Source organism: Dendropsophus ebraccatus, chromosome 4 (assembly GCF_027789765.1).
Source record: "Dendropsophus ebraccatus isolate aDenEbr1 chromosome 4, aDenEbr1.pat, whole genome shotgun sequence".
NCBI lineage: Eukaryota > Metazoa > Chordata > Amphibia > Anura > Hylidae > Dendropsophus > Dendropsophus ebraccatus.
This window is the reverse complement of record NC_091457.1, coordinates 111,246,942-111,267,726: the sequence shown is the minus strand read 5'-3', so window position 1 is coordinate 111,267,726 and position 20,785 is coordinate 111,246,942. Positions and strand designations below refer to the sequence as shown.

At 42.8% G+C, this 20,785-nt stretch overlaps 1 protein-coding gene across 4 annotated transcripts in view; it reads left to right on the top strand.

Annotated features, from left to right (window-relative positions):
* Positions 1-20,785, top strand: part of PLXNA1 (plexin A1) — a 246,264-nt gene that overhangs the window by 184,955 nt on the left and 40,524 nt on the right. For all 4 annotated transcript variants that reach the window (XM_069966727.1, XM_069966730.1, XM_069966728.1 and 1 more), the window contains exons 11-17: positions 8,974-9,070; positions 9,268-9,458; positions 14,685-14,836; positions 15,355-15,475; positions 15,811-15,947; positions 20,408-20,575; positions 20,680-20,773. In XM_069966727.1, coding sequence (XP_069822828.1) covers positions 8,974-9,070; positions 9,268-9,458; positions 14,685-14,836; positions 15,355-15,475; positions 15,811-15,947; positions 20,408-20,575; positions 20,680-20,773 — 960 coding nt within the window. The remainder of the gene's footprint in view (positions 1-8,973; positions 9,071-9,267; positions 9,459-14,684; positions 14,837-15,354; positions 15,476-15,810; positions 15,948-20,407; positions 20,576-20,679; positions 20,774-20,785) is intronic.

The following is a 20,785-nucleotide window of genomic DNA, read 5'->3' as shown; positions in this document are numbered from 1 at the left end:
TCTGTGTAATGTCTTTATTTTTATTATATGCATTGGACAATAATCGTTTTGGGTAACCTTTTTCTACAAAGTGGTTATATAAAATTTTAGACTGGTCTTTAAAATCAGAGTCCCTCGTGCAGTTCTTCCTAATACGCTGGTATTGCCCAAAAGGTACGTTTTTAAGCCAGTTGGGAAGTTAGAAACGAGTAATATAGCAGCGATCTTCTGCTGTCGCTCTGTGGAATGGGAGTGGTGGCAGCAGACCTCTGCTACCTTCTATGGGCTGCCTGGTACTCCCCCGCTCGCTGCCGACTAGCTGACAGCGCTCGTTTGCTTCTCTCCGTCGCCCCATGTAATAGGGGCTTTACTGCATGGGCCCTAAGACTGCACCCTATATATAAGACTATAACTACTATAATAATGCCCCAAGGCACTAGATTTTTTGGCCTTCAATTTATTAACCTTCAATTTATTTATTCAATTAACCTTCAATTTATTTGTATGTTTTGAATATATGTCAGCTCCCCATTGGAGCCATTTTTAAACCCAATGCACTGTGAACAAATAAATTTTTTTCCTTTGCAGTGTGGTTTCCTCTTTGCATGTCAGATAGCTTAGAGGCCTGTGAGTCTAGCCTCTTGAAGTGCTGCGCTACCTTTGGGAATTTCGTAATTATCATGCTACACGATCTCTGTTCATATACCTTCATACACGCGCGCGCGTGTATAATAAATGTATTTAATTTTTATGGGTTTTTTTAAAGACTAATAGAAATTTGCCCTTTCTCTATGAAGTCTGCTTTGTCACCCAGATGCTGAATTTGCAGTAATATTTCTTTTTATTATTTTTTTTTTTGCATTGAGCTTTCAGATACAAAAACCCACAAAATTCTTGTGAAGACCTTGTTATTCCCCCCTTCTCCCCCCTTCTCTTCCTTTCTTCCTCTCTATGCGGCCGTCACATTTATCTTGCTCGCAGCCGCGTTTTAAAGTGAGGAGGGAGAATCAGGAGAATTTGATAGGATCCAATTAAATTTGTGCAGATAAAATGATGATGAATTGCAGCCGGGTTCCGCAGAGACACCCTGTACGCTACCGCCGGCCCCATTGAGTTTGCAAGAAGCTGAGGTCATCAGCTGCAGAAAAAAAAAAAAAAATAGGACACAGCTGCATGTACATGTACTGTGTCTGCAGTCACTGATGGGGGAGTGTTCTGCATTCACTCTCTACCTGCTAATAAATTACATTGATTATTATAGGAATAATGGGAACAATGTTCAGTGCATCCTAATTTATACTGAGCCGCCAAGACAACATGGGATGCGGTTTACGGTTTTATTCCTAGCAAAAACTGATAATGAGAATGTTATCAGGGATACAGGACAAAGGGAACGGTACCCCCCCCCCCATGAATACTGAATAAGAACAGATGCCTGGCCCAGTGTTTTTTTCCCAGCGACGATAGCTAATAGGGGAACAGAGGTATCAGGTGCACCCAGGTTCCTACCCTTTTTGTGCCTATAGTCACCTAATTCTGCTTAAAGAAACAGCAGCCCTATATGTGATTATGAAAAGTGATGTTTAAAATGGGTTTTTATAGTATATGTAATTTTTCACTTAATCATAATAATGTGACCGTTTTACTGTAGTATAAAGTCAATGACTGGCTATAGAATATCATTAAGTACAAAGGGTAGTAGTACTGTGCAGTTACCCTTTTTCTTTTGTTAAGCCCCCAGCTTCCTCTGTTCTCCCACTGCACCCCTCCCCCTGACGGCCATCACCATCTTGGTCGGTGTCTTTCATTCTTATTTTTTGGCAAATGTATTTAGCCGTCGGTGTAAACCATAAATCCTCACTGGCACCTCTCTGCTTTTTATAACCCCGCAGAAAATAAATCCTAAAATTAATTCTGGAGGCGTCTGTAGTAAACATGACATAAAGCCGCTAAATCACAATAATGTCTTTAATTTCTCAATTTTAACTTAGTTTTTTCCTATTATTAAGATCTACCACTAAGAAGAATATTACCCTCCACCCCCCACAAAAATTCATTTAGTGTTTTTTTCTTGCCAAAAAAATGAATTTATTACGATGTTCAAGCAGTTAAATCCTTTTTAATCGAACAATTTGTGCTCTTCGTGCAGTGTTGACAGTAAACAAATTTGTTAGGGATTTTTTTTCTCTTTTTTTATGTCCTTTACTTTGTGGACAGCTGTGACAGATCTGTATTGTCTCAAGCCCATTGGGTCAGCCATGCTTTTTAGGGATCCACAACCGAAAATAAGCTGTCTGTAATTTGTGCCCAGCTTAAAGTGAACGTCCACTTGAGAACATGATTTTACTTTTGGCCCATCGGTTTAGTTAATCACCCCTTCCAGTGCTGCTACCCTAGTGGTCTTTTCCACTACTTTTTGTTTATGTAAGGCGTTCCCCTACACTGCCTGCAATGCCACCGTCTGTAGGGGGAAAAAAGTAATGTGGCGTGTATGTCCTATGCCAGTTACTGTAATACAGTCAATGATAACGTGGATATGGCGGCTTCCAGTCAAGCTCACTGTGCCATTGTCCCTTCCAGTCAGGCTTGATTGTCACCCTGTGTACAGTGATGTCCCTGATCTTCTTATCTATCAGATACTAGAGGTGGCATGTGGAGCTCTATGGACCAAAAAGGTTACTTTTAATTCCAATGATGATTTACCTGCATCAGTAGTACAATTGACCCTATGAGAATTTGGCATAAGACAAGGGTGCATAATATATTCATGTCAGTACTGCAGTAAAGTAAGCAAAGCCCAGCAGGGGAAGTACTAGACTGGTGGCCCTGGAAGTAGTGGGGAATTACAATTCCAAGTGATGGGCATCTCAATGCAATTCCAAGTGATGGGCAAATTTTAGATGATTAAGAAAAGCCCTTTAATAAAAATCTAAATGTTTGCAGCTACCACTGGGGGGAGTTCATGGCATATTGTTTATACACTGAACTTAATAAGAAAACAGTAGGCAGCACACTTCCTGGCTACCCCTAGTGGTGGCTGAAGGCAACCAAAATGTTATATTGTAGTCAGAATCTCATTTTTTTGGATGTTCAGTGTAGCAATTGTTTTTTTGTTTTTTTTTCAAACCAAGAAGTTTAGTCTTCTGAGCTGCTGTTTAGTGCAGATCTACAGATGACAAAACACTTTACCGAATCTGCAATCAAAATCAATGATTAAAATGTTGACTTTGTGGCTTTAATGAATCCTTTCCCCCAAAAGCTTTCAATGCATTTAATTTGTTTCCATCAATATATATCCCAATTTCCTCTGTAACATTGTGTCGCGCTGGTTAAGTGCTTTATTTTGAGATAGTACACTGCGCTTTTGCTTAATGTCAGTGTTCTGGTGATAAATTGTATATTCAGGTAATGGATGCCTGAGAGTGATTTTTATATTGAATACTGTGTTCGGCACATTAAGCCCATAATGCTAGCAAAGTAGTAGTAGTCATGTAAAGGATTTCCTGTAAGGAAACGTTTGCTGGGCCGGAATCCTCTAGAGACTTTGTTTATAAGCATGAGCTCTGTAAAATATTGAATGATGTGTTTATCTAAGGGGAGCATTATCTGTATGGAGGTTAAAGGTGCCCATCCCCCATGGGTAGAGGGACCGTCTGTAGCATTAGTGTACTTAAAACTGACGACCTCAGGTCTTATCTGCAAATTGTTTATAGTGAGTTATTGGGAAAGCATCTCTTAAGCGGTCAAAGGCCTTGGGGAAAGTTTGCTGCTCCAAATGGTTTAGATAGTCTGTCCAAATATTTGAGATCACTGGCCAGAAGCATTTGAAAAATGTAGGATTGAAGGTATTTTGTATCAATGGATGGGCTTTTTTTTTTGGTAAACTCAGTTTTAGGGGAATGTATTCACATAGAATACCATAGGTATTAAACCTTATACATTCTTCTTGAGGTTGGCTAAATGATGACCTGTCAGAACTGTTACCAGCGTTTGTGACAATGATACATGAGAGATTTACTGATGCTCCATGTGCCATAGTTTATTAGAAGAGCCAACTAGGATTGGTTTTGTAAACAAATATGTCTGCAAAATAGAGATGAGTGAACCTGGAGCATGCTCGAGTCGATCCGAACCCGAACTTTCGGCATTTGATTAGCAGTGGCTGCTGAACTTGGATAAAGCCCTAAGGCTATGTGGAAATCATGGATATAGTCATTGGCTGTATCCATGTTTTCCAGACAACCTTAGAGCTTTATCCAAGTTCTGCAGCCCCAGCTAATCAAATACAGAATGTTCGGGTTTGGATCGACTCGAACCTGAACCCGGTTCACTCATCTCTACTGCAAAACCATTGGCCAGGTCTTAAGCATTCAAAAGCTTTGGGGGTAACTTTGTTGCTTTAACCCTCCTGTCTATACAGTACATAGTGGTCTAACTGGCCGCATCATTTTTTACCACTTACAAGGGCCAAGGTCATATTTAGGTGAGGTTCCTCAGTTGCGTGCCCCTGGTTCCAGAGCACTTTTACAATTCCTCAATTATTAGGTGCAGAAGGAGGAAGGCAAACTAATCCTTTGTCCTGGGTAAAGGAAAGTCTACCTGTGAATGTGGTGAAGCCAAACTCAAGAATGGAGAACAACTTTCATTAGTTCTCAACATGCTACAAGAATATTTCCTTGTGAATTGGCTACCTGCCCCTAAGGCCACATTCACGCGTCCATAGTGCTTCACAGAGTGCTAAATTGGCACTACGCTGAGATAGGGATCCTTGCCGCCAATCCCAGTCTGAACTACAGCATGTACTTTTTTATGGACATGTGAAGGCCATTGAAAACATGTGTCCTATGTTCTGTCTGCGATGGCGTGTCTGCAACTGCAGGCAGAGCTACGGACGTGTGAATGTGGCCTAAGACATAACCATTTTTACTCTAACAAGATGGCAGTGTCAAGGAGACTAAATGTATAAATGCTTGTCTAAAAAATATATATTATATATATTGCAGAATCGGTTATCTGACATTATGGAAACACATTGCTGCATTATAGTCAGTGCACCTCTTTAATCTTTTAAGAGTCTTTGATCACTTATCCTCAAGTGACCCTACAGCTCTCTATCAGCACCCATATCTTTTCAATCTTTTCTTCTTCTTCCCTGACCCAAGATGTTTCAGATGAACAATAACTTCTTCTGTGTCTTATATAAGTGCATGTGTCTATACATATAAGCACATACATCTTGTCTATAAAATTTTAACTAACCATCAAAAAAAAAAAAAAAAAACTGAGAATACTCTGGACACAATCTGTTCCTCAAAAAATCTGGAATTAATTTTTTATGGTTCCTCATGACTTTAATTGCCCATTTCAAGGGTGATGGTGGGCGTCTTTGAATAGATTTCTATTTACTCAACTTTGAAAACGAAATTTGCTAATGACAGCCATCTGCAGGATGAGCCGCAGGGCAGGAGAGAGATGTGTTTCTTGTGATTGAGTCAAGGAGCTTTTTGGTGAGTAATCTCGTGGAAAAGCCGAGGCGGTTAACCTGCTGACAGGAGCATACTCCACTCTCTTGGCCTGCATTGAAACATGAAGTCATCTGGTTTTTGCAGAACAGATGTGATTCTCCAATGGGTGTGTCCCGCTCTTACAGCAGATGTTGAGATGGAAGTTTAGGCTGTTCTAAAATCTCATTTTATATTTTTTGATTTTGGAGAATTTTTGGAGTTTCAAGTGAAACATCTTAAGTACAGAGCAAATACAATGTTATAATGAGAATTTGCTTTCCTGTGGAGCAAAAGGGACTTTGTGTACTTTGTGGCAGCCTGAAAGTTTTTGAGTGCAAAAGTATCTATAAGAGATGAGTGACCAGTTTTGTATTATTTTCATTTAGTAGGCACATGAAATGAAAGCATCCTAAGACAATTGCTGACTTTTCTCTTCTATGGGCTTGTTCGCTCATTCCAGTCTGCTCACGAGTCTGAGATGTTCTGCAAACCAGTCTCGTTTTTGTGTTAATCCGCCTGCGTTAATGTGTCAGGCAGGGCAATCCCTGGGTTCTTGTTGGGAGGGAATGTAATCTCATTTACTGCCACAGCCAATGCAGCGGGAAGCCACTGCTTCAGGATTCATTTTGACCTCCTGGCCCGCTCGATCTTTCTGTAAGTAATTCACGGCATCATTATCTCAAAATTACGGCTTGTCACTTTGTAATATGACGGAATGTGAGACTCTCATGCCTGTAAAATTATATTGACAGCTTGGCCATCAACAAGTTAAATGTTTAGGTTGGGAAGTGGGGGTAGACTTCAGACAGAGCTAAAATGCTAAAGGTGTAGAAGAACCCGATGGAGAGAGAGAGAGAGTTGGAGCATATTAAATACATAATATCCTGTGCTGCATCATTTCTATCCTTTGTCTCCCTTACTCCAGCTGGAAAAAGGAAGGTGGTTGTGGTAGCTTGTACGAAGAAGACATGTTTCCACTCAGTCACATCAGTCTTGCCCCCAAAGTGTAAAGATGAGCTTCACTTGTAGACATAACCCTTAAAATATACAGATAATCATGAGTAACTCTAAATATGGTTATTTTTTTTTTATATATATATACCACTGCTACTCCATTCTGGTCAGGTCATCTTCTCAATTTACCTCCAAAGCTTGTATACAGCTGAAAGCCATGTTCCCAAAATTTCCCCAAGTGATCTTTGCAGACATTAAATGAGCAGGGGGTATATCTTTAGCTCTAATTTAGCTGATTTAGCTGGTAAAATATATATTTTTTGCTAAATGTGTTGCTGCACTGTGCTATTGAAGTTACAGACCTGCAGAGTGCCTCACATGGCACCAGTTTTGTTCCTTAGGCAGCTGTTCCTCACTGTATCTGGGTGTTGGAAAGTTTGGTGACAAGCAGTTTTGCTGTTCATCTCGTTTTAAATCCTGAATGGCATATGAGTCGAGTTCTGCAGTGCTCCATCCCCTGCGGAGTAGTTGCCATTCCAGGCTGTAGGAAAGATATTGGATGGCTTTACCAACACTGGAGTAAAATGCAGAACAAGACAATTCAAGAACTGCTACTTATTGGGGAGTATTTTTATATAGGGGAAATGCTCTTTAGTTTCCTAGAAGTGACCTGTCTCTTTATCAGAAAAGGCTTTGATTTTTTGTGTGTTCTTGGAGGTTTATGCGAAGTGCAGAAATTACCATGAAGTAGCCGGACAGCTGTAGGCTTAGATGCATTCTGAAGACCCCAGGGTCCCAAATGAGACATGTCAGAGTACAAATTGAAAATGCCAATTTCACTTAGAATGGTGCTACGCGTTTCACAACTAAATCCCAAAGCCGACCCAACCCCCCAAGCTTAGCTTTAAAATGGCGTTGTGTGTTTTTGTACACAGTCGGAAGCCACAGAGGCAGCAAATGTGGATGCCGACCTATGCATGAATCTGTATTACCCTAGGCTGCAGCTGGATGAGGTCTTAGAAACAGGATAAAACGAGTGGTCTCACTCACAGCAGACATCCATTCTTTCTCCTCCATCTTTTATCCTCTAGATGTTTAATTGTAATTTCTAGCTGTCAGTCTCCATATAAATCCATTCCTGTGCCGTAAATAAAGCAAGCCGTTTATCTTTGTGCTGTGGCACTTCAGCTGAAGAAGGGAGGGGAGATGTCAAAAGCTTAGATTGTTAGGGGGTCGGTTCTAAAATCTGACTCATTTGCCATCAGATAAATTACAGTCAGCTTTCATGTGATGAAATGTGGAGTGTATGAGGAGCAGAGGGTCGGAGGCGATGGGCATCTTGCTGCCTGTTAAGTGAGATCATCCTGTGACGTCATTGTAAGATATTTATTCTTCTACAGTAATGTGCTCCGTATTCTTTCATGGTGTAAATACATGCAGTGTGTGTTGGTTAGTAAGGGGGTAAATCCTAATAATCTATATATCCTTGTCATGCTTCACCTCCTCAATCCCTCCACCAAGCAATGTAAAACACTGGAACAGTTTAGCCTAGCATGCCCCTTTAAGTTATTTTGAGAGGTCTGAATTGCTCACTACGTTTAGGCCACCAGTGACTCAAGCCAATAGGAGTGACTGTCATCCTGAATAACATGTATATGTGTTTAGAAATAGAATGCTGTCTTCTTCTGATTTACCTAGGCAAGTGTCAGTCTTTACTGCAGTTCTAGCATTCTATTCACAAACCACGAGGGGCAGCAGTGATGCTGCTGCCTGTTGGGGTCCTTTTGATATTCTGCCGGGGGACTATATAAACTCTGTCCTCAGTAGTAGTGACACTGAACATCCATTGCAGAGGGATTCTCCAAAAGGTTGTTGGTGACTGCGCCTTTGTCAGACAGCATTTTAGCATTTGTCTTTTATTGATCTAAAGTTCAGCACCGTGGGGTACTTTGTATTCCCATAGGCCTGCTGCTGAAAGTGCCAGTACACCTTAAAGTGGATGATAGTGAATGATTGTTTGCAACCAAATGATCATTTCTCAACAAATGATTATTTTAGCCGACCAATGACAGATTTGTTTTATTTTCAGGCAGTAGTTGGTTGAATGGTCACTTTGATCTTTCATTAACAAACAATCTTTGGGAAATAATAATAATAATAATAATAATAATAATAATAATCTCTGTGTATTCCAAGAAAGATTTTTCATCTTTTTGCCCAGTGAAGTTTGAACAGATTTTAAGCGTACTTGTCATTACACTAGTTTTCCTGATCATTGTGCTGTCTCTCCTTCCGCTAGAGAATCATGGATAACCGTGGATATGTCCACACCAGGTGCATAACCCCTATTGAGTCACAGTAGGGCTTGCGCACGGAACCCGCCCAGTGTGGACTTATGGCCAGTATATTATATATGATCTGAGATTTTACTGGGTGCCTTTTAGTAATTCTCACTTATGATTGCTTTCTATTTCAATGAGAAAAATTATGTTTTTTAACTGATTACTTATGCTGTGTTGCTGCTTTTGTATTGCAGTACACCTATGAGGGGAATGACATCAGTGATCTGCCCGTGAATCTCTCTGTTGTGTGGAATGGGAACTTTATCATCGATAACCCACAGAACATACAAGGTAAGCACAGTCATTGTCACAGGCATCCTTCTCCTCTCCTGTTCTTGCTTCGAGCTTTTCATACCAGTTATTTGATTTGGTCTGACATGCTCAGCTGAGGCCTTGAGTTGTAATACATCGGTAATTAGTAAGGCCATGTCATTAATTCATTAATGAGCGCAGTGTGTGGAATATTGACTCTCTGGTTTGTTCCGCAGCCCACCTCTACAAGTGTTCAGCCCTGCGGGAGAGTTGTGGACTCTGCTTGAAATCCGATCCCCGTTTTGAATGTGGTTGGTGCGTGACTGAGAAGAAATGCACCCTGCGCCAGAACTGTCCGTTATATGAAAGCCCATGGATGCATGTCAGCACCCCTCAAAGCCGCTGCACTGACCCAAAAATTACCAAGGTAAGCAGCCATTCCAGTCACAGCTGATAATGACCTCATATGTACTGGGGTGGGGGTAATTATGTATAATCCTTGCTTTTTTCCATTTCTGACAAATAGAGGATGTTAAGTATGCCAGCAAATAATGCTATAATAATGCCCCAGTGTACAAGAATGTAAGTACTATAATATTGTCTAAATATACATTAGTGTAGCTACAATAATACTGCCCCATGTACTACTATATATTACTGTAATACTGCCCCCTATGTACAAGAATATAACTATTATATTACTGCTTCCTATGTACTAGTATATAACTACTATAATACTGCCCCCCATATGTACAAGAATATAACTACTATAATACTGCCCCCATGTACAAGAGTATAACTACTATAATACTGCCCCCTATGTACAAGAATATAACTAGTATAATACTGCTCCCTATGTACAAGAATATAACTACTATAATACTGCCCCCCCCTATGTACAAGAATATAACTACTATAATACCATATAATATCTACAATAATACTGCTCCCTGTGTACAAGAATATAACTGCTGTAATACTGCGACTAATGTACACCTATAAAACTACTATAATACTGACCCTATGTGAAAGAATATAACTAGTATAATACTGCCGCTATGTGAAAGAATATAACTAATATAATACTGCCCCCTATATACAAGAATATAACTACTATAATAATGCCCCTGATGTACAAGAATATAACTATTATTATACAGCCTCCTATGTACTAAAATATAACTACTATAACACTGCCCCCTATGTACAAGAATATAACTACTATAATACTGCCTCCTATGTACAAGAATATAACTACTATAATACTGCCTCCTATGTACAGGAATATAACTGCTATGATACTGCTCCCTATGTACAGGAATATAACTGCTATAATACTGCTCCTATGTACAGGAATATAACTACTATAATCCTGTTCCCTATGTACAGGAATATAACTGCTATAATACTGCTTCTATATACAGTAATATAACTATTATAATACTGCCCCCCCCCCATGTACAAGAATATAACTACTATAATACTGCCCCCCTATGTACAGAAATATAACTACTATAATACTGCCTCCTATGTAGAAGAATATAACTACTATAATACTGCCTGTGTACAATCATATAACCACTATAGTACTGCCCCCTGTGTGCAGGCTGCTTGCACGAAGCAGGTTCTTTTTACACGCTATATACCTACTGCAATACTACCCCCTTTCTAGACGTGTATAAGTACTATAATGTATAGATTTCTGCATATGCTATATATGGCTGTCACATATATATTTAGTATGTATAGTATGCAATGTAGGGCTTATACCAGGATATTACTAAATCTGCTTTTTCCTGGTCTATCTGCCATTTCTCTGACCCCTTTTTACAATGAATCCATTTGAGAGCTTCCCCTTTATGTGTGTGTGTGGTCAGCACTGATAAATTGAATTTATTCTAATCCAGTCCCTATAATGGGCACATTTGGGAATTGCTGACCTGGGCAGCCTTGGCCCCTCTGTAATATTTCTAAGGGATGAATCAGACAGGAACGAGATGAGACTGTAAGCAAAGATCTCTAGTTTTGCCTAACACGGCTAAGATCAATGGCTGCCTCCTTCCTGTGATCCTCTGCCTTCACCTCCCGCTTCTGCATATCTGACGGTGAAGCGGTTTTTATTTTTCAGAAGAGATATTTGTTGTTTTATTTAAAAGTTCCCCTGTGAAACCAATTAAGGGAGAAGCGGGAAGGAGGTGGGGGAGGGGTGGCGAGAAATGCTCTGAATGAAGACGTGGCTATCATACAGGCTGATAATAGCACAGGTGAGAAAAGAGGGATGCATCCAGACATGTTCACTGCAAAGTAATGGGGCCCCACCACTGGTATAGCAAGTGTCTTCTCTACTGCCATAGCAAGTAGTGATTCCTTCTGCTGGAATCTAGAGTCCACTGGCCCATTTAAGATCTGGCTCCTGTGGGAATCTCTTGCTGAGCTGCTCTTATGTTGCCTGCAGCATTAGTTGTTAAAGGGCAGACCAATAATGAATTAAAACTATTGCAGGAAAATCTGTTGGCTTTTCTTTCTGGTTCTTATAGAATGTGCTTTCTGTAGGGTAGTTATGGGGGTTGTGGGACCCAAAAGTGGTACTGAATATTGCTTAACCCTTCTTCTGTCTCTTGTTTTGAGAAAAAAATAATGGCAAGGGTCGCAATACCTTAACATCCACATTATCAATACATATATACTTGTAAAGTGACAAGTCTGTCTCCAAATCTAGCAGATTGAGGAGTAGAAGAGGTCACGCCCTTCCAGGCCCCACAAATTTAGAAGTCTGCATTACGGTTCCTCACTCTATGTTGATCTCATAGCTGCATGTAAATTACGAGAAAATACATTTAGATACCGTCACACGTACGGTATTACAGTGAATTCCAGGGAAACCCGCAGCAATACTCTGTCCTGTTATTTTCTATAGCTTTGCATACTTGCAGCAGATTTTTTATTTCGCTGCAAGAATGTAACCCCTTCTATCTTAACCTGGCATGCAGCGGGCTAATACATTACCTGCCCATGCTCTTGCTTGCTTCTTGGGCTCTCAGCTCCCCGCTCAGCCAGTGAGTGCACTGTCCTGCTGCAGCCACTGATTGGTTGAGCGGGACATTAGGCCACCGGATTAAGTAGGTAGAGGTTTCATTGTTTCCGCAGAATGAAAAATCTGCTGCGAGTATGTAAAGCTATAGAAAATAACAGGACAGAGTATTGCAGCGGATTTCGAAATCTGCTGCTATACAATACGTGTAAAGGCACCCTTGGGTAATTCCACACTAGAAAGACTACATCAAATCCACACGAAAGTCTGTGTTTGAATTTGTTGTGGATTTTGTTGTAGAGTTGATGTGGTAATGCTGCAGTTTTTTTTACCTTCCCTGTGGATTTTATTGGGGAAATCCTCAACAAGTCTGCAACTTAAATTAACACACTACATGTAGCAATATCTGCTCCACTGTGTGCAGATAGGATTTCACAAGTCCCATTTACTTTGTTGGCACTGTCGTCTACTGCTAAGGATTTGCCATGTGGATTTCTGTGCAGAAAATCTGCAGTGGATCCGCCTAGTGTGTATTTACCTTTTTAGGGAGGATGTTCACACCGTACTGAAGTACTGCAGATCTGTTGCAGATTTTGACTTTCCAATTGAATTGTGGCCAACAGATGTTGTGATCAGAGCCATTTTAGAGTTGTGTGTTTTTTGTAGTTGGCCATTTCCTTCTTTCTATCCTTTCCTTTTGTAGAATTAAGGCCTCTCCAGTATGATTATCCATAAAACAGCCCAAATTCTGGGGGTTAGCAATACAAGTTCTACTCTTAGGGTGTCTGTTCACTTCAGTGGAGAGGTCAGAGCCTCTCTGACCTCTCCACAGAGTGTTGTAATAAAATGACAGGACATGCAAGAGTGAAGTGCGTTAACTATTCACCCCGATGTCCAGACAGTTCTAAAATCCATATATCTGTAAGGGAGGAGCAGGACATAACTTCTTGTAATTACTGCTCAGCGATGTGTTTTTTTTCTTTTTTTTTTTTGCAGTTGGGTGATATGCTCTTAAAAGTTAAAAGTAAAATAAAAGCTAAAGTGAACGTAATTAAAGATGGCCGCTCATAAATCGCCCTTCCTCCTTCCTGATCCCAACGGCAAATCGGTAACGAGACCCATAATTCCACTGAATGAGATTCTGCAGCCAGCACAGGGAGACATTAATTCCATTTAGTGCCCGCAGGTGTGTGACGAGTGATGGGCCGCTCTGGAGGCAGGCAAAATCTGGTGTGAAATTGCCCGTAATTAGCTTGTTATTGGTGTTGCCGGGCCACCTCCCCTCTGCTCATCAGTCATAATGCTGCCTTTGTCACACTGCACCTGTCCGCTTTATTGGAAATAATCGTACTAAATGTGTCTCATCAGACTGCCGAGGATCCCCTCCCCGCCAATGAGACAATCACAAGGAAGGCAGTGCATGTGGGTTTGCCGTATATGTACTTCCCCAACATTGTAGCTGCCACAGAAAAGTACCAGCCTAAAATCTCTGAAAGTGGAGGACAGTAAATTACAGTCAAACCCACAATTTGTGTTTTACTCCTGCACATGTCTTTTATGGTAGACTGTTCACTCCTGCACTCAATGTCATTTGTCCTCTGGAGTAGATGTGCACAGTACACTGCTTATGGAGGCCCTCCTGGGCTGATTTTCACAGCAGGAGTTTTAGTGTTCAGATGTTGCCCTCATTCTATACTCTATGGGTGCGGTTCCCTATGTTTGTATATTGTTAATGGCCCTTTAAGTAGCCATATGCTGCTAAACTTTTTGCAGTAAAGCTGCCTTTATTTTGTCCTTGGTTTTAACAGACAAAGAGCACCTCTTATTTGAATATCTATCTACCTATCTACCTATCTATCTATCTACCTATCTATCTATCTATCTATCTATCTATCTATCTATCTACACACAGTTTATCTCCAGTCCAGGCTCCACATTCCCCTGTATTCCCTCTTGTTCTGTTCCGGGGTTGGCACATTACACTGGTGATGAAATATTCATGGACCCGCTTGGGTTAGTGTTTCTCGAGCTCTCGCAGTTTCACTCGGGTTCCCGGGCTTAACGACTCCATTTCACTTTGCTGTTCAAACTCAACAGGAATGTGTGTAGTTTTACAAAGAGCCCCCCGCTTGCTAACATTAACGTACAAAACACAGAAGCCCGTGGTAAGAAAGGGCTGCACAGCGGGACAATGACTACTTCATAACTGGCTTTGCTGCAATAACAAAGGAGGCTCGCTCGTAAGCACAATAATCCTGGACACACTGTCACTTCCCAACTCTGGTTCAGAAAAAAAAACCCTAGTCCCTGGCACCTAGATAAAGCACTTACCTTATTTAAAGCCATGGCAGGTCTTGTTCTTACATGGTAGGGGGTTGGTACCTTGACTGCTGCAGGTGGGTTCTGCCAACCTACAGTACATGGGATACATTAGTGTCTGTAGCTCTGCCACAGAATCGTCTGAACATATCTGGATACAAAATATCACTTCTTATCCATGTTTCTACCCTAATCTTATCTGGGAATGTTTGATAATGCAGAATATATAGTAACCTTGATTTTCTAAAGATTTTATTTATTTTTTTAATAAGTATCTAATTTATCTTCTATTGTCTCCTGAAGCTGTCTCCTGAGACGGGACCAAGACAGGGAGGAACACGGCTGACTATAACTGGGGAGAACCTAGGCCTGAGATTCGAGGACATCCGCTTTGGTGTGCGAGTTGGACAAGTCATGTGTGTGCCAATAGAGAGTGAATATATCAGCGCTGAGCAGTAAGTTCTGTCACACCCAGAAATTCTCTTTAAACTGTTTTTTATTCAAGACTTCAGCATAATCAGAACTTACATGTAGTCAGGAATGTAAAAGGCATAGAAAGGCACGTAGGTGATACACAAACCTAACAAAGTACTATGATTAGGAACAGTTGCATCAATTAAATTCAACATGGAAAGGTCCTTTGCAGTTGCTGAAGCTTGTTAATACAATAACGGTAAAGTACTAGAAAAAACAAGGGAAGAAATGGAAGGGAGGGAAGGGAAATGCCCGTGGGTCTCCGCATGCTCCTGAAGGTGCCCTAAAAAGTGGTTAGGTTTCCAGTATAATCCCATGAGATTGCATTAAATTGGCGGGTCATCTGCTAGTTGTACACCCAGAAATTCTATATTCTCTTCCATATACAATTATATATAGACATAAAATCCAGAAAATAGAACAGTACAGATAGAAAATGAAAAATCCAGAACACTATATTGCATTCAACTGGTGTCTAATGTGCTATATTGTCTTTTAGGATTGTTTGTGAGATTGGAGAGGCTAAAATAGTGCCACCCCGTAATGTCACTGTCGAGGTTTGCATCAGAGACTGTTCTAAGGAGTACATGACCACTGCGCCTAAGGCCTTTACTTTTGTGGTAAGTCATCTCCAGCAGCCATGCTATAGTAAGTACAAGCCATGTTAGTATACCACCTCTGTATGTTAGTCCCCCCCACATAGGACTCACAGCCACTGTCTAACTCCTTAATGCATGTCTGCATTTGTAAACATTGTTTTACTAATAGAGTGAATCTACATAAATTTGCCTGCTATGTTATACAATATATTACATATCCTGTACTCATCCAGAGTTACAGCCTGTATTGTACTCCAGAGCTGCACTCACTGATCTGCTGGTATAGTCACTGAGTACATACTTAGTTATTGTAGAGTTTGTTCAATAACTCTATTATACAAATCTTCTTTTCACAGAACCCACATTTTAACAGAGTGACTCCTGCTCGTGGACCATTGTCTGGTGGCACATGGATAACCATAGAGGGAAGTAACCTGAACGCTGGAAGCAATGTGTCTGTAGACATTGGAGGACGACCATGTGCCTTTTCCTGGTACGTAATCCATTAATAGTTTTTACTATTTACATGTTAAAAAATGTAGTGAAGGGTTAATAAGAATCTATCTGTGGTTTAGGGGAGTCTGATATGGTATCATGCTTGTCCATTTGATGAGCTAACTGCTAACACATGCCCAGTCACTCTCTGCTCTGCCTGTATTGGAAGCAGTAGAACCTCTACAATTGCATGGTGGTATAGCAGTGATGAGATCTTCTGGTGACATATTAAGGCTAAGTTCCCACAACGTATTATTAATCATGGCCGTTGTTGCAAATTGCAGAGGGAATCCCAGCCATAGTGTATACACTTAGAGGGAGATTTATGAAAGGGTGTAAATATACACCTGGTGTAAACTGCCCACAGCAACCAATCACAGCTCAGCTTTCAGCTCTGGTAAAATATAAGAGGAGCTGTGATAGGGTGTAAATATACACATGGTGTAAACTGCCCACGGCAACCAATCACAGCTCCTCTTATATTTTACCAGAGCTGAAAGCTGAGCTGTGATTGTTTGCCGTGGGCAGTTTACACCATGTGCATATTTACACCCTTTCATAAATCTCCTCCATAGTATACACTCTGGCTGGGATTCCTAGCAGCTACACACAAAACTGAAATGTCAGTTTTGTGCAGCCGCTATTCATTAAATAGCGGCCGTACAGAACTGTCAGCTCACACAATGGAAAGTGCAGCTCCAGCCACACTTTCCATTGTGTGCTATGGTGAATTGGGATGTTTGCGCACACGGATGTGCCCTCATCCCAATTCAACATTTAAAAATGTTTTGTGGTGATTAACTGGTTTTAACAAGAAAAACCTACAAAATGTGTTTGACTTCTTAAACTATTGCACATCACAAGAACTCAGAAGCTCATGGTAAAACCATGTGCATTTTTTTTTCAGTGCAGCCCGGATTAAAGGGGTGCTCCAGCCTGGGGGCACTTTTTGGGGAGGACCGGGGAGGAGGTGGCTGAAATAAAAGACGTCCACTTACCTCCCCGGTTCCAGCGGCGGGTCCCGCATCACGGCGCTCTGGTGCCCGGTTCCCGGCCGCTTCCTGGTGTCTGACGCCGGCCGAGACGCTACGTCTCAGGGCCGCACAGCCACTCAGTGAAGAAGGCGGGATCCGTTTGAAGTCCGCTCGGATCCCGCCTCCTTCACTGAGTGGCTGAGCGTCCCTGAGATGTAGCGCCTCGGGCGGCGTCAGACACCAGGAAGCGGCCGGGAACCAGGCACCAGAGCGCCGTGATGCGGGACCCGCCGCTGGAACCGGGGAGATAAGTGGACGTCTTTTATTTCAGCCACCTCCTCCCCGGTCCCCCCAAAAAACTGCCCCCAAGCTGGATAACCCCTTTAAAGGAGCTGTACAAGATTTAAGACAAGGCTGTTTTCTACCTAAAACAGTCCCACATCTGTTTTCAGGCTATGAGATGGTATTGCAGCTCAGCACAATACAAGACACAAGCCATGAACAGGTGTGGAAGTGTTTCTGTAGGAAAGCTGCCAAGTTTTTCTAATCCTTTATAACCAATTTTAGGGTGTATGGTATCAGGTAATGGCCCGTGCTGTGCTCCTATCATAGGATAATACTAGAGCTATTCTTTATATATGGGAAACATTGAAGGAAACTAAAGGTATTTGTATCAGCATAGAAGGGTCATCTGAGATTTGAGAAAAAAGTTTGGTTTTTGTGCAGAAATTACTTAATCTTGACTAGTGTCTGGTATTGCAGCTCATCCCCACAGCCCATGGTGATACTTTGCCCGCACCCTCGACCATTTCTGATTCACAGCTGAGGGTTTGCTACAGTGTGTCCAGTCTAGACAGTGCTTTGTAACCTGAACTGATACATTGTAGCAAACTATATGGACAGGAGTGAGTTTTGTGCTGCTGAAGTACTTAGCTCTCAGGTGTCCTTTTGAGAGTCTCCTTCTGCCGTTTCATAGCTTCTCCTTGATCCCAGCAGCTTTCACCCGTGTTATATGAAATGCAGATGGCATATCAATAATAAGCAGAGTGAGCATTGAGCCTTGCCGCAGAACGACGCGTGTCCACCGGAGGATGTTTTGTGCTGTAAAAAGCCATTGAGAATCATCAGGAGAGCGTTCAGATAGCGGCACATTGTGACTTGCAGACGTAGGTTTAAGTGTGTGCCCCAGGCTGCATCTCGCCCGCGCTTCGGCTTCTCTCTGCCTGCGTCTCTCTTCCATAGGATTTCAAGTGCATAATTTCTAGATTACGAATGATAATAGAGCGGGTCTTTAAATATTTTCCTGTGGTAATTGGTGGTTATCAGCGCTAATAGCTGCTGTTTGCGGGGTGAATGTGTGACTCTGAGTTTTAGTTCAGCAAAAGGCTTTTTATGTTTCTGCTGCTACATTAGACAGCTGCTGCTGGAGATGAAGGAACCGTCTGACTCCACTGCCTCCCACAGTCCAGGGGTGGGGGTCAACATAACCAGTGCTGCACCTTCCCTCCTATATGCTGCTGCCCACAGTCTGCAGGTGGGGGGTGAGGACATAACCTGTGCTGCCCCTTCCCTTCTATATGCTGATGCCCACAGTCTGCAGGTGGGGGGTGAGGACATAACCTGTGCTGCCCCTTCCCTCCTATATGCTGCTGCCCACAGTCTGCAGGTGGGGGTGAGGACATAACCTGTGCTGCCCCTTCCCTTCTATATGCTGATGCCCACAGTCTGCAGGTGGGGGTGAGGACATAACCTGTGCTGCCCCTTCCCTTCTATATGCTGATGCCCACAGTCTGCAGGTGGGGGGTGAGGACATAACCTGTGCTGCCCCTTCCCTTCTATATGCTGATGCCCACAGTCTGCAGGTGGGGGGTGAGGACATAACCTGTGCTGCCCCTTCCCTCCTATATGCTGATGCCCACAGTCTGCAGGTGGGGGGTGAGGACATAACCTGTGCTGCCCCTTCCCTTCTATATGCTGATGCCCACAGTCTGCAGGTGGGGGGTGAGGACATAACCTGTGCTGCCCCTTCCCTTCTATATGCTGATGCCCACAGTCTGCAGGTGGGGGGTGAGGACATAACCTGTGCTGCCCCTTCCCTTCTATATGCTGATGCCCACAGTCTGCAGGTGGGGGGTGAGGACATAACCTGTGCTGCCCCTTCCCTCCTATATGCTGCTGCCCACAGTCTGCAGGTGGGGGTGAGGACATAACCTGTGCTGCCCCTTCCCTTCTATATGCTGATGCCCACAGTCTGCAGGTGGGGGGTGAGGACATAACCTGTGCTGCCCCTTCCCTCCTATATGCTGCTGCCCACAGTCTGCAGGTGGGGGGTGAGGACATAACCTGTGCTGCCCCTTCCCTCCTATATGCTGATGCCCACAGTCTGCAGGTGGGGGGTGAGGACATAACCTGTGCTGCCCCTTCCCTCCTATATGCTGCTGCCCACAGTCTGCAGGTGGGGGGTGAGGACATAACCTGTGCTGCCCCTTCCCTCCTATATGCTGATGCCCACAGTCTGCAGGTGGGGGTGAGGACATAACCTGTGCTGCCCCTTCCCTCCTATATGCTGCTGCCCACAGTCTGCAGGTGGGGGGTGAGGACATAACCTGTGCTGCCCCTTCCCTCCTATATGCTGATGCCCACAGTCTGCAGGTGGGGGGTGAGGACATAACCTGTGCTGCCCCTTCCCTCCTATATGCTGCTGCCCACAGTCTGCAGGTGGGGGGTGAGGACATAACCTGTGCTGCCCCTTCCCTCCTATATGCTGATGCCCACAGTCTGCAGGTGGGGGTGAGGACATAACCTGTGCTGCCCCTTCCCTCCTATATGCTGCTGCCCACAGTCTGCAGGTGGGGGTCAACATAACCTGTGCTGCCCCTTTCCTCCTATATGCTGCTGCCCACAGTCTGGAGGTGGGGGGTGAGGATATAACCTATGCTGCCCCTTCCCTCCTATATTCTGCTTCCAAAATTTCCTATACAGAGTATTTTGTCTTTTTTATTCACTGTTGGGGATATAAAGGTAGGTAACAGCAACAGCTGCAGTAGGAGAGTCAGCAGCTCCTGAGACTTTTTTTTTTTTAAATGGCTGCCATATAATACTAGGCCATTGAGGTAAGAACCTTAATTCTTTCTGATGCGTAGAGGCGGTGCTCTCTTTGACATCCATATGCCTTGTTAGGACATCTGCTGTTTATTCACATGGATATTGATGTGACCAACACTATATGGCATGTGATCAGAGCTAAAACGTGAAACAGCATATTGCACTTGATTATTATCCTCAATTGAACCCTATGGTGTTAATAATAAAATCACATGCTGCTTTATCAGTGACCATATCTGCTCATTCTGTCATACCCCCTGTGACCTTGGAGCATCTTGTCAAGAAAAGTTTATCAGGGACAGATCTTTCATTTCCATGCGTATACACTTGGATTGTATGGCAGCCAAAACGCTTACCGTTCCTGTCTTTCCATCTTTAGGAGAACTGCAAAAGAAATTCGCTGCAAAACTCCACAGGGGCTGACCCCAACAAGCACTGAAATCGAGATTCACATCAACCGAGCAGTGCTGCACAACCTGACTGTCAAATACAACTACACGGAGGATCCAACAGTGCAGAAGGTAGAGCCTGAGTGGAGCATCACCAGGTAATGTCTACCCACTACGATGGGTGGGGGACATAGGTAGTAGCTTGATCATGGTGCACTGGTTGACTGTATACTGAATTGAAAGCTGTCCTATTGTATTGCAGTGGTGGGACACCTCTCACGGTCACTGGAGTGAACCTGGCCACCATCCGGGCCCCCAAAATACGGGCGAAATATGGTGATGTGGAGCGTGAGAATGTAAGCCCCTCT